We start from the raw sequence: 13,046 nt of genomic DNA, 5'->3' as shown, positions 1-13,046 counted from the left end.
ACTTGCATTGTTATTTAGTTGTTTCCCATCTCTTACAGCAGGTGGGAAGGGGCAGCAAACCAGCCTCCTGCTGCCTGCAAAGTCTGGATTTGACTTGCATCCATCCTGCCAGGCAGTTATTTGGGACAATACAAGTGTGAAATCCTGATTTGCTAAGAGCTTAATAAGCTGTCACATATACAGAATAGCTCAGCACGTTGCCCCTGGATATTGCTGGCAGACCTTTGTGAGGGAAAGAGCTAAAGTTGCCATTGACAAAATTGATAAATACCGAGAAACGCCTTTTGCCAGATACACAGATGTAATAGAGGTGTCAAAGGGGTTGTCTGGAGCTGAGGCAGCTGCCCCAGATGCCACACAGAGCTGGCTTGTCCCCATCCCATCCCTTCTCTTGACGTCAGGGCTGTGTGAACCCTCGTGGACTGCCCTGTCCTGCCAGTTCCCACCCCTGCAGGCACTGCCTGGCTCCCCAGCCCATCTCCTCCCCATCTCCCCACTCCGGGTTTGTCCATCTTAAAACCCCTCACCTGGACTCCATGGAGGAGGATGTCCTGTACCACTTGAACTGGGGAACAAAGACACACAACCTGCCAGCAATGTTTGGGGTCATAAAGAGCAGTGCAAAGGTGAGGGAGCAGTTCCCCCTCTCCACAGGCTCTCCAGCCTGGTGTCCCACAGCCCTGCTGGCCCATTCCAGGCCCCCCCTGCTACCACTGCTCCCACCGGGATGGGGTCTGGCTGCTCAGCAAAGGGACTCAGTGACCCAAGGCAGCCTGGGCAGGGAGGTTGTCTGTCCTTGCTTGTTTGGGGCAGAAATCCAATAGAAAATTATCCTTTTAAAAACCTGCAGCTCCATAAAACCTGATTTTATATTGGCCCCATGTTGGAGCACAGACGGAGGAGGCATTTGTCCAAAGCATTTGATCATCATCTACTGGAGACGAGGGGAGGAGGATGCACTATTTTTGTCTAAGACCTGCTGTCAAAACCAGCCTGTCACGACGGCAGCCGCTTCCATTTCCACCCGGAGCCCTTTCCCAGCGGTGCGGGGGCAGAGCCGCGGTGTCTGGGGCTGGAGCAGCCTGGCACAGCCTTGGCACAGCCCCGGCACAGCCCCGGCACAGCCCCGCACCCGTGGGCTCCCGCTGTCCTGCACCTGGCAGCAGGATCGGCAGCATGACCCTGCAGCCCAATGCTCGTCCCCTTCCTACCTCCGGGGAGCGCTTTTGCCTTTGATGTGTAATATTGGTCCTTTTTCCTCCCTGACTTTCCGGTCTCTGTGCCATCGGCAGCGCTCACTAATTGCAGTCGGCACCGTCCATAGAATGAATTAAGGGGCGCGCTCCTCCAGCATCTGGGTTTGCTGTGCTGTCAGTGGGGACTCCAACAGCCTAAATTTGATGAGTTATTTTAGATTTTCTTGCCTGGGACTGATACCCAAGTACGTGCATGGCTGCCTGGCCCCAGTGTAGTGACCCCGTTGATGGAGGGGCCAGCCCGGGTTTCATGTTGACTCCTGGGTTTGTGTCCCTGTTGTCCCGATGTGCCTTCACTGCGGCCGAGGGAGCGGCAGCGCTGCCTTCTCGGGGCGGACGCGCCTGGTGCGGCCCCCGCCGCGCTCAGCCTGACCCTCGGTGAGGGTGTGAGCTGAGAAGAACCAACACGGCGCTGGTTTTTGGGCAGTTCGGCTGCGTGCGCGGCAGCCCGAGGAGGATGAGGCGTTCGCGCAGCTCCTGCGGCGGGAGGACGGGCCGGACGAGGACGGGCCGGACCCTCCGCGGGGTGGGATCGCTGCGCCCTGAACCGCGCGGGGTCGGAGCGCTCCATCAGCGGGAGGTCAGTCCTGCCCCGGGGCCGCCTGTCCCGGACACACCGACACACCGACACACGGACACGACCTGTCCTTCCCACGCCTCCGCCTGCCCTGTCCGCCCGCCCCGGACACACGGACACGACCTGTCCTTCCCACGCCTCTGCCTCCCCCTGCACCCACTGGCATATCTGCCTCTCTTCCATGTTCAGCCACTGCCACCAGTGCAGCCTCAGCCATGGCAAAGCCGCTGCTGTTGGAGCCACATTCCTCGGTAACCGGCAGGCTCCGTTTGGAAAGTGCCACACTGACAGACACACACACATTCTGCTCAGCTCAGATTGAGAAGCAAAGGCCATTTCCCACCACGCAAGAACCATGAAATGGTGCTGGGAGCATTACAATGGCACAAGCTCTAAAATAAAAACCTGCTTTATTATTATTCTTTCAGAGCAGGATTTTTGGCATTGCACAAAGGGAAAAGCAAACACAGGCTGTGTTTGGGAGACTCCTGCCATCATTTCTTCGGGCACAAGATTAGTCTGAAATGTGATTCACAGGAAATGGAGTCACTTGTGTTTGATCCCTCTCTCTGACAAAACCAAACCAAACCTGACCCAGGGAAAACCCAGAGGGAATCAGTCTAACTAGACCCTAGGGGAAGAATCCGCACAAGATTTGCTGTTCCTCAGCCTGGCAGCAGCGGTGACACAGCCAGGACCAACCCCTTGCTGAGCCCGTGGCCGTGCCCCCAGCACAGCACTGGGCACAGCGCGCGCCCTCAGCCCATCCCTGGGAGTGGACACGGGGCAGAGCTCCAGCCTGTCCCTGGGAGTGGACACCAGGCAGAGCTCCAGCCTGTCCCTGGGAATGGACACGGGGCAGAGCTCTGGCCTGTCCCTGGGAGTGGACACCAGGCAGAGCTCCAGCCTGTCCCTGGGAATGGACACGGGGCAGAGCTCTGGCCTGTCCCTGGGAGTGGACACGGGGCAGAGCTCCAGCCCTGGGAGTGGACACGAGGCAGAGCTCCAGCCTGTCCCTGGGAGTGGACATGGGGCAGAGCTCTGGCCTGTCCCTGGGAGTGGACACGGGGCAGAGCTCCAGCCCTGTGAGTGGACACGGGGCAGAGCTCCGGCCTGTCCCTGGGAATGGACATGGGGCAGAGCTCCGGCCTGTCCCTGGGAGTGGACACCAGGCAGAGCTCCAGCCCTGTGAGTGGACATGGGGCAGAGTTCTGGCCTGTCCCTGGGAATGGACACGGGGCAGAGTTCTGGCCTGTCCCTGTGAGTGGACACGGGGCAGAGTTCTGGCCTGTCCCTGGGAGTGGACATGGGGCAGAGCTCTGGCCTGTCCCTGTGAGTGGACACCAGGCAGAGCTCTGGCCTGTCCCTGTGAGTGGACACCAGGCAGAGCTCTGGCGGGCAGAGCAGCTGCCAAACATCACATTCCTGCAAGTTGCTTAGAAACACAACTGAGCTCAAACATACAGGGGCAGGAACACAAATTCCTGCTCTGAATATTTACAGTGAGAATAAATTTTTTAGGCATTGGCAAATAAGCCAGGCTGATGTTCCAGAATAACAACATGCAAAAAGGTTTCATATTTAACCATGTTACAAGGAGAACAGGGCACTGGTCTCAGCCAAGAGAGAGGAGATGAAGCAACACTAAAACTGGCTGTGCACACTAATTACTGGAGCTTCCACGTGTGCTTCCTCCACGTTTTTCAATGTGCTAGCAAAACAAAACGAGTGAGGCACTTTCCAGGGGAAAAAGCAAATCCCACAGCACCAAACACCTTTTGTTCTTAAAGGTTAAGCTGAGAAAAGGATGGTCTAGCAGCAGAGCAGAAAACAGGTGACCAAGGGCTGGGCAGAAGCAGCAGCAGCAGCTCCAACAGCTGCAGAGCTGCAGAACATCTGCCAGGCCTGGGGAGCTGCAGCAGAGATGGGACAGTGGGGCCTTTAAAGCATCAAGGGGGAGGAGATGAGGGTTAGACATGAGCTGGATGGGCTACAAAGACCCTGAGATGTCTCTTCCCCCTCAAAAAAAATTGCTCTTGCAATCAACAGGGGAAAAGGCCCCAGTGTAACCCTGAGCTTGTTGCAGTCACAGACCTGTCACCTGCCACAGCCTCACAGGCACTGACATTCCATTTCTTTCCTTCCAACAGCATGGGATGGGCACCTCTTCCATTTCCATCATGCTTCATGAGCTGACCAGACTGCTGCACCCTGCAAAATGCCAGGACATCACTATTACCTGCACTGGTACTTTGGGAGGCTTAGGTAAGCAATTCGTGGTCTTCCTTTGGAGCAAAACAGCTATTATTAAAAAAAATCTCAGCAATAGGTCATGCAGTTCTGAGCTTTAGCATTTTGTCAGGTCTCCAGATACCCATGGCATCCTGGCTTGTGCCAGCACTGGAATGGCAACAGGACCAGGGTAGTGACTGTCCCTGTGCTGGCACTGCTGAGGCACCTCCAATCCCGGGATCAGTTCCAGGCCCCTCAGACAAGGGGCACAGCAGGGGGCTGGAGGTGCCCAGGGAAGGGAATGGAGCTGGGAAGGGGCTGGAGGTGCCCAGGGAAGGGAATGGAGCTGGGAAGGGGCTGGAGGTGCCCAGGGAAGGGAATGGAGCTGGGAAGGGGCTGGAGCAGCAGCTGAGGGAGCTGGAGGGGGGCTCAGCTGGAGCAAAGGAGGCTCAGGGGGCACCTTCTGGCTCTGCAATCCCTGCCAGGAGGGGGGAGCCGGGACAGGGGGTCGGGCTGTGCCCCAGGGCACAGGGACAGGAGGGGAGGGCACGGCCTCAGGCTGGGCCAGGGAGGTTTAAGTTGGATATCAGGGAAAAATTTCTTCCCCCAAAGGGCCATTCAGCCCTGGCACAGCTGCCCAGGGCATTGGTGGATTTAAATCCTGGAGGGATTTAAAAGCCATGTGGATGTGGCTCTTGGGGACATGGGTAAGTGGTGGCCCTGGCAGTGCTGGGGGAACAGTTGGATTTCATGATCTTAGGGTGCTTTTCTAACCCAAACAAATCTGTGATCTCTGTCCAGAGCAGTGGTGCTGCTCTTGCCTGCACAAGCTGGTGGAGGGACATGATCTCTGCAAGCCTGAAGCAGCTAAAACCCTTTCACTCAGCACATTCCCACAATCACTCATCTTGTGCTGATTCTGTATGTTCCACTTGTACATCTGTGTTACTGCATGAATTTCAATTATTCTCTGACATCTGCTTTACTCACTGGAAAGAACAGCCCCACACAGCTCTGGAACCTTTGGAACAATAACTTACAGGATACTTACAGGGAACTTGAAGGATAACTTACAGAAGGTGTTCCAGACCAGGCTGGATGGGGCTTGGAGCAACCTGGTCTAGTGGAAAGTGTCCCTGCCCATGGCAGGGTGGGTGGAACTGAATGGGCTTTAAGCTCCCTTTCAACCCAAACCATTTTGGGATTCTCTGATGATTCTGTGATATCATAAAAACTGATGCCATGAAAAAGCAGACTCCACTTTATACAAGAGAAGGAGACTGGTTGCTGGTTTCCTTTCCAAGATTGCAGTTTTCAGGGTCTAATATTAATAAGACAGGGGAAGAATCCCAGGACAGGAGTCAGTGTCTTCCCAGAAAGGAAACACATCCCTCCAATCACTTATATGCAACCCAACCTACCAATCCAGCTCAGTTCTGCCAAGTTCAAAGTCTGCTTAAGAAAATCCCATACTAACAGCAATGTACCTCAAGCTTTTAGTGGAAGTAGTTTAAAGCCACTAAAGGAAAAGGAATATGAATCTCAAATCTGGTTTTAAAGGCAAGGAAAAAAAAAAGCAACTGCTGTAGGTTTGGGATGATCCCATTGTGGGAAGAGCCTCGCAGCCAGTCTGGTCCTCACAGCAAAGCCCTGCTGGTCTCCCCACAGCAACATCAGCCAGAGTGAGGCTGGCCAAGTGTGGTTTAAAAATAACAAGTTAGCCCAAAGGAGGTACCAAAATAAAAAGCACAAATACACACAGAGTTGTAATTTTAGCCCAAACACGCAGGAGCTGAGCCCAAACAACGCAGCTCCCACGGCCCAGGGCAGGCTCTGCAGCATTTCCCCAGTACATAACTCAGCTGCAGCACTGGGGCTGTGCTGATCCTGGCCTGGGAGACCCTGTGCCCACCCCTGGGGGTCTGTCACACCCTGCCTTTGGCACCCACCTGGGGTCTGTCCCACAAGCTGCCCCGCCCTTGGCACCCACCTGGGGTCTGTCCCACCAGCTGCCCTACCCTTGGCACCCACCTGGGGTCTGTCCCACCAGCTGCCCCACCCTTGGCACCCACCTGGGGTCTGTCCCACCAGCTGCCCCACACTTGGCACCCACCTGGGGTCTGTCCCACCAGCTGCCCTGCCCTTGGCACCCACCTGGGGTCTGTCCCACCAGCTGCCCTACCCTTGGCACCCACCTGGGGTCTGTCCCACCAGCTGCCCCGCCCTTGGCACCCACCTGGGGTCTGTCCCACCAACTGCTCTGCCTTTGGCACCCACCTGGGGTCTGTCCCACCAGCTGCCCTGCCCTTGGCACCCACCTGGGGTCTGTCCCACCAGCTGCCCTACCCTTGGCACCCACCTGGGGTCTGTCCCACCAGCTGACCCACCCTTGGCACCCACCTGGGGGTCTGTCCCACCAACTGCTCTGCCTTTGGTACCCACCTGGGGTCTGTTCCACCAGCTGCCCTGCCCTTGGCACCCACCTGGGGTCTGTCCCACCAGCTGCCCCACCCTTGGCACCCACCTGGGGTCTGTCCCACCAACTGCCATGCCCTTGGCACCCACCTGGGGTCTGTCCCACCAGCTGCCCCACCCTTGGCACCCACCTGGGGTCTGTCCCACCAGCTGCCCTGCCCTTGGCACCCACCTGGGGGTCTCCACCAGGTGCCAGCGCCGCACCCTCCGTGGCTTTGCCAATGCTGTTCTCAGTCCCGAGGTGTGAAAGCTTCTCATCACTTGTCTCTGGAAAACAGGGATGTGACACACTGACTGACACCTGTAAGGTGTGACACCTCCACATCAGTGAAGTTCCCACAGCCACCCAGAGACACAACTAGGGGTGTTCAGATCTTTCTGATACTCATCACCCTTAGAAATTTCTGGTCAAAGTGCTAATTGTAACTTGTTTACATACATTTTTCTGCTATCTTTCTGTAAGTCTTGAAAACATGATCAATTACAAAAGGAAATAACATCAATTTCCCTTTCAGTTAATAGAATCATATTCAGTAATGTCAGCTCTGAAATAAAGATCTCAGCTCTATTTCTAATTTATAATTTATACTGAAAGACTAATCTGCAATATGAAATTGCATGACTGGCTTGCAGTAAATATGATGCAGCAAATTGGCTTCTAAATATAGACAAAGGTTGAAGTTTCTTCCTATAATAATCAAAGAATATTAGAAACATTCAAGGTAATGGAGCTTTTATAATTAAAAAAAATCAAATACTCAAGAAACCTAGAATGAAAATTGTGGGATTTATTCACATAACATAATATAACCTAAGGAACTGCAGTGCAAAGCTGGTTTGGATTTCTGCTGCCAGTTGAAACCCAAGAGGCTCCTGCTCCAGGTGCTGCCCATCAGATTGGCCTGTGCTGTGTAGGAGTCCTGATGTCCCAGCTCCCAGTTAAAGGGGACAGGGACACTCTCACTGCTCCAGCCCAAACCTGCCCTGGCAGGTGTAACGGGGGGCAGCACTGGGGGCTGGAATGGTGCACACACAGGGAACTGAGCAGTTCTGTGACACAACCAAAGGGAGTTTATTCAAGGTTTGCACCCCTGAAGCTCCTCTGCTCCTGAGACAAGAGGTGCTCTACACTTTAAAAGCTGTAGATTCCATGTCTCTTCTTGGAAGCTTTGGTGGAGGAATTTTTGGCAAAATCTCTCTTGCATAAAGTGTCTTATGCAGTCCAGCTTCTCGAAGAGCGAGCTCCACACGGAGCCTGGGGTCAGAAATGATCTGTTAAAACAAACCACAGCAACCATCAGGAGGAACCAAACAACACCTTCCCCACACACACGGTGCACCTTACAGGTTATCTGTGGATGGATGTGTTCAAAAAGCTTTAGGGGATAGTCAGAAAATTATGGTCATAAAATAAAGCTTTCAAAACAGAGAAGCTTTATAGGGAGCAAGTCTTATCTCACAGTCCATAACCCAATATTATCCTTTTGAATATTAACAATCATCATCATCCAATATGATCATAAACCAACGAGCCTGATTGCCCTTCCTCAGCAAAACAGATCGCAGGTGAGAAACCAAGTGACTTCTAACCCAGCTGTCTCCTGAGGAGCTGCTGCTTTCCCCATGTTCCCCTTGCACACAGCCCAGAGTGCAGCACAGGATCCAGCCCCTTCTGGTTGTTCCTGTGCAATCCAAGTGCTTCAAGAGTTTTCTCACAGTGCTGCCTTGTGCTTAACATGGCAGTGCCCCTTCCATTGTCACGATGACAATTAATACCAGGGAAATTACTTCTGACATTTGTCAAAAGGTTTGTTGACAAAATCTGTAAGCCTCTTTCCAGAGAAATTGCCCCACCTGTCAACTCCTAATGTTTTTATCTTACACACATCACAGCCCATATTCTACTGTCTGTGTGCCCATTTGGGATACACTATTAATCTACTGTCCTGTACCACATGAAGAGGTCAGTGCACAGAGCACCCTGGCAGCAGGGCTAGTTACCTGCTCCTCAGTGTAGGTGTGCAGCCTGAACAGAGGCTGCTGCAGCTCAGACTCTGTGCTGCCTCCAATGCCCATCCTGGCTCTCGATGCCACCGTGTCAGCCACTGCCCTGGCTGGGTCTGACTGTGCCACAACAGCCACCTGAAATACAGGACACGAGAACAGCAATGACTGTCTGTGCTGGGTCTGACTGTGCCACAACAGCCACCTGAAACACAGGGCACGAGAACAGCAATGACTGTCTGTGCTGGGTCTGACTGTGCCACAACAGCCACCTGAAACACAGGACACGAGAACAGCAATGACTGTCTGTGCTGGGTCTGACTGTGCCACAACAGCCACCTGAAACACAGGACACGAGAACAGCAATGACTCTGTGTGTGCAGAGCCAAGGTGAGGACAGGCTCTCATCAGTGCCACCCTTGGGGACAGGGTCACTCACTGCCTTCCCACGTGGGGTCCCAGCCTGGCCCCAACAGGGCCGTGAGAGCAGCCCCAGCACCCTGAGCTCTCCAGCAGAGCCTGACACGAGCTCAGTGGCCACAGACAGTCACCACAAGGACCCAGAGCTCCATCATTCTGCAATACCCACAATTCCAGCAAGTCCAAACTTTCTTCTTTTTCTTCCAATGGAAACAAAGGTGTTCAGGTTGGTAGTTCACAATTTCTACAGAGTCATCAGCAAAAACATTGAGTGATGTGGCCCAAATAACACAACTCTGGGTTTTTTCTGAAGTGCATCTGCTTTAACTGTGCAATTTCCTGGGGCTAGATCAGTATCAAAGACTCTCAGACTCTGTATTGTGCCAGAATCAATCTTCTTTCATTGCTTACTTTCTTTGTGTTGAAATACTCAGATACAGGCTAATATTACCTTGGAAAAACACAGAAAGATGAAGGAGCAAAATAAACAAAGTCTGAATGGTTAAAACCAGAAAAAATAGTTTAAATTGCATATGATAATTTTTTTGCCCATCTCTTTAATAAAATGTCATCTTTGTATTTACAGGCTGCCAAAATCTACAGGCTGGATGACTTTACTAAAGATCCTTTTCCCCCACACACAGACAAGGCACAGACTTTATTAATTCCATTTTGTTAGTGTGAAACAGAGAATAAATGTTGGTTAGAAAAGTGTAACAAAGTGGGAACTTCCCCGTTGCAGGCAAAGGCTGGTCCAGAATCATCTTCTACTCAGGCAAGAGAATTGAGTCAGTGGGAAGAGCTCAGCAGATCACAACCCCCAGCCAGCCCCTTGTAAAACCTGATGCAAATGATAATGAAACTTGACCAGGAACTTGTAAAATATGTAAGAAAGTTATTACTAAAAATGCTTTGATAACCTAAAATAACATTGCAAAATATTTAATCAAAAAAATAAAGCAACATTGGCTGGAAATGTGCTCAAGTTCAACAGTTACAAAAATTACTGAAAGGACACCAAGGATCCCTGAGGTTTAGTTATTCTGCTCAGCTCTCCCACAGAAGGGGGCTCAGAGTATTTGGCCTCTGGGATATTTTATGTTCCTCTTGACTTTGCACACCAAGAGAGAGCAGTTGTGAGGGGCTGAGGAAGGGATTCACAGCCTGCCCTGGGATGGTCCACCCAGAGCCAAAGGACACTGGAGGGGAGGCCGAGGCTGCACCAAGCACCAGGTTTGTAACCAAGGGTAGTCCTGGGGACAAAGCTGCTGCTTCAGTGCTGTTTAAATTATGACAGACCAGAGGGCTTTGAAGACCACCTTTCCCCCTCCCTATTTTCCTTTGGCTGCACATTTAGGATGCAGCTCCTGTAATGTAAAGAATTTGAACTCTAGATTTTTTTCTACTAATCTTTGGAGGAAAGAACAAGGAAATTAGATGCAAAAATGTAAATGAAGGTAAAATTACTCCTTTAAAAGTCAATAGTAGAAAAAATAACCCCAGCACTACATTTACTATGACACTAGCAAGCATTTTCTGGAATGTCCTTTTAAAAAATAATGTGCCAAAGTTTCACAGAGTTAAATAGTTCTGAAGAAAAGTCATCTTGCCTAAGACTCAGAGAAAACATAAGATTATTAAAATAAAAAAAAATCAAAGAAGAGAAATTGCATCCAAACTAGAAAAACCTCTATCTCCTTGCAGTTATCAACATCTTCTACAGTGCAATTTAAAGTCATAATGTTCCTGTTGTCAGAGCTACAGAGCAAAGGGATTTATCACAGGACTGAATTGCTGTTAGTCAGCCCCGAGGTGCATTTTAACTGGTTTGTCTGTTGGTTCCTGATGGACTGTCCCTCTTGTCTCCCGGTGCCTGGCAGGGTCTGTGCCCCTGCCTGGGCTCACCAGCCCAGCCCCACCTGCTGCCGCAGCATCTCCAGGCGCCTCTCCCTCTCCTGCTCCTCCCGGGCCTGCAGCAGCGCCAGCTCCTTCCTCTCCAGCAGCCTCTTCTCCAGCAGCGCCCTCCGGAATTCCACCCTGCCAGGGACAGGGAAACAGGGCAGGGGCAGGTTGGAATGGCTCTGCTGGTATTCCTGGGGAAAAGTACCCTGGAGTTTTCTACATCCACTTGCTGATGGCTCAAAGCACCTGAGAAATGTTCTGTGCTTTTTCATTTGATTGTGTTCTCTTTTTTTTTGAGTTTTTTTGTTTGGATATTTAGGGAAGAGGAGTCTGGGGGATTGCATTTTTTGATTTATTTTTGGGTGGATTTTAGTTGGTTAGTTGTTTTTTTGAACAACTTGGCTAATCTTTCAGATTTCATGTCTAGACTGCAGATTTTCCCTAACATGCTTTATATAGTCTTGGTACTCTTTTTTCTTCCCCCATTTTCTTTGCCAAGAAGAAATGTTCTCTCACATCTGTGTACAGCAGAACAAATCTTTCCTATAACCCTTTCCATTAAAAGAAACACCTCACTCCCAATCTTATTACTGGAAGAAGCAAGAAATCTTGAGAATTACCTCCTCCTTCCAAAGGAAAAGTTGGAGGTTCACACCAGTGACTCCAGGACTTTCCCTTTGTGCTGCCCCACCTTTCCCAGCAGGTGCAGCCCCAGAAGCACCACCACAAACATCTTCCCTGATGACTCTCAGGCCACTGTTCCTTGTGGAGCTGTAACTATTCATTTGTACTCCACTTCTAGTCCAGGAGCTGCCAAAGCCATGCTTTGCAATTGGAGGATTATCCTTCTTTTTCCCTTCAAATTATCCTTCTTTTTCCCTTCAAATTTGAACTCACCTCTAGAGAACCTCTAGAGATGAAGGAGCTCCTTCAACTATACTAAATCATGTATTTTCCTACTCTCCAAATCTTAGTAAGCTCAAAGGAGAACACAACTTGTGCTGTAAGCTCCAAAAATCAGAGCTGACCCTCCAGTTCTGTTGGTGGCTGGCAAAGACCTCTGCCAATAATCCAACCACAATCAGCAGGACACAAATTTGTCCCAAGAGGGTGGTGTGGAGCTGCCTGAGGGTGCCCCCGAGAGGCTTCACTGTGGCCACTGCAGAGGTCAGACAGAGCAATGCTACAGCTGAAGCCCTCCGGGGTTCTTTTGTTTCAGGGGAAAAGCCTGACCTGCCTTTTGCATGGAGAAAATGTAATAACAAGCAGATGCAAATATTTCTCTGCAAAACGACAAAAATTCTGTTATCCTGACACCCTCTCACTCTGCTTGAGCTGAGTACTGTGAGACCTGTTCTGAAGCACTCCAGAGTTACCAAACACAAATTCAGTGCTCTGGAACCTCCTGTGCATGGCCAGGAGGGAAGACTGGGGGGCACCTGCCCTAACCCCAACACTCTGCCTTGCCTGCAGCAGTTTTCCTGCACACAGGAATGTAAAGCAATGCTACACTGAGGCATTCTGTGGCCTTTCCATATCCAGTTTGAAATGGTCCAAGGGGTCCCAACTGACTGCCAAAATCCAGCCAGGCAGAGTGGGCAGAACAGAGGTTGGCATCGCATTCCTGAGGGCACCTCAACTGAGGCTGAACTGCTGCACCAGGACACCACCAGATCACACCAGATCACACCAGATCACCACCAGGTCACCACCAGGACACCACCAGGTCACCACCAGGACACCACCAGATCACACCAGGTCACCACCAGGTCACCACCAGGACACCACCAGGACACCACCAGGACACCACCAGGTCACCACCAGGACACCACCAGGTCACCACCAGGACACCACCAGATCACACCAGGTCACCACCAGGTCACCACCAGGACACCACCAGGACACCACCAGGACACCACCAGGTCACCACCAGGACACCACCAGGACACCACCAGGACACCACCAGGTCACCACCAGATCACCACCAGGTCACCACCAGATCACACCAGATCACACCAGATCACACCAGATCACCACCAGATCACCACCAGGTCACCACCAGGACACCACCAGATCACACCAGATCACCACCAGGTCACCACCAGGTCACCACCAGGTCACACCAGATCACACCAGGTCACCACCAGGACACCACCAGATCACCACCAGGTCACCACCAG

The 13,046-nt window shown here is 51.7% G+C and overlaps 1 protein-coding gene across 1 annotated transcript in view; it reads right to left on the bottom strand.

The window, feature by feature from the left end:
- The window catches only part of CCDC148 (coiled-coil domain containing 148), a 70,840-nt gene that overhangs the window by 7,432 nt on the left and 50,362 nt on the right, over nucleotides 1-13,046 (bottom strand). Inside the window, exons 13-16 of the mRNA XM_071562752.1 lie at nucleotides 10,884-11,001; nucleotides 8,542-8,682; nucleotides 6,713-7,812; nucleotides 3,928-4,044 (exon numbers count right to left, since the gene is read on the bottom strand). Of these exons, the coding sequence (XP_071418853.1) occupies nucleotides 7,666-7,812; nucleotides 8,542-8,682; nucleotides 10,884-11,001 (406 nt within the window). The 3' untranslated portion in view covers nucleotides 3,928-4,044; nucleotides 6,713-7,665. The remainder of the gene's footprint in view (nucleotides 1-3,927; nucleotides 4,045-6,712; nucleotides 7,813-8,541; nucleotides 8,683-10,883; nucleotides 11,002-13,046) is intronic.

This window comes from Pithys albifrons, chromosome 8 (genome assembly GCF_047495875.1).
Source record: "Pithys albifrons albifrons isolate INPA30051 chromosome 8, PitAlb_v1, whole genome shotgun sequence".
NCBI lineage: Eukaryota > Metazoa > Chordata > Aves > Passeriformes > Thamnophilidae > Pithys > Pithys albifrons.
This window is presented reverse-complemented; position numbering and strand designations above follow the sequence as displayed.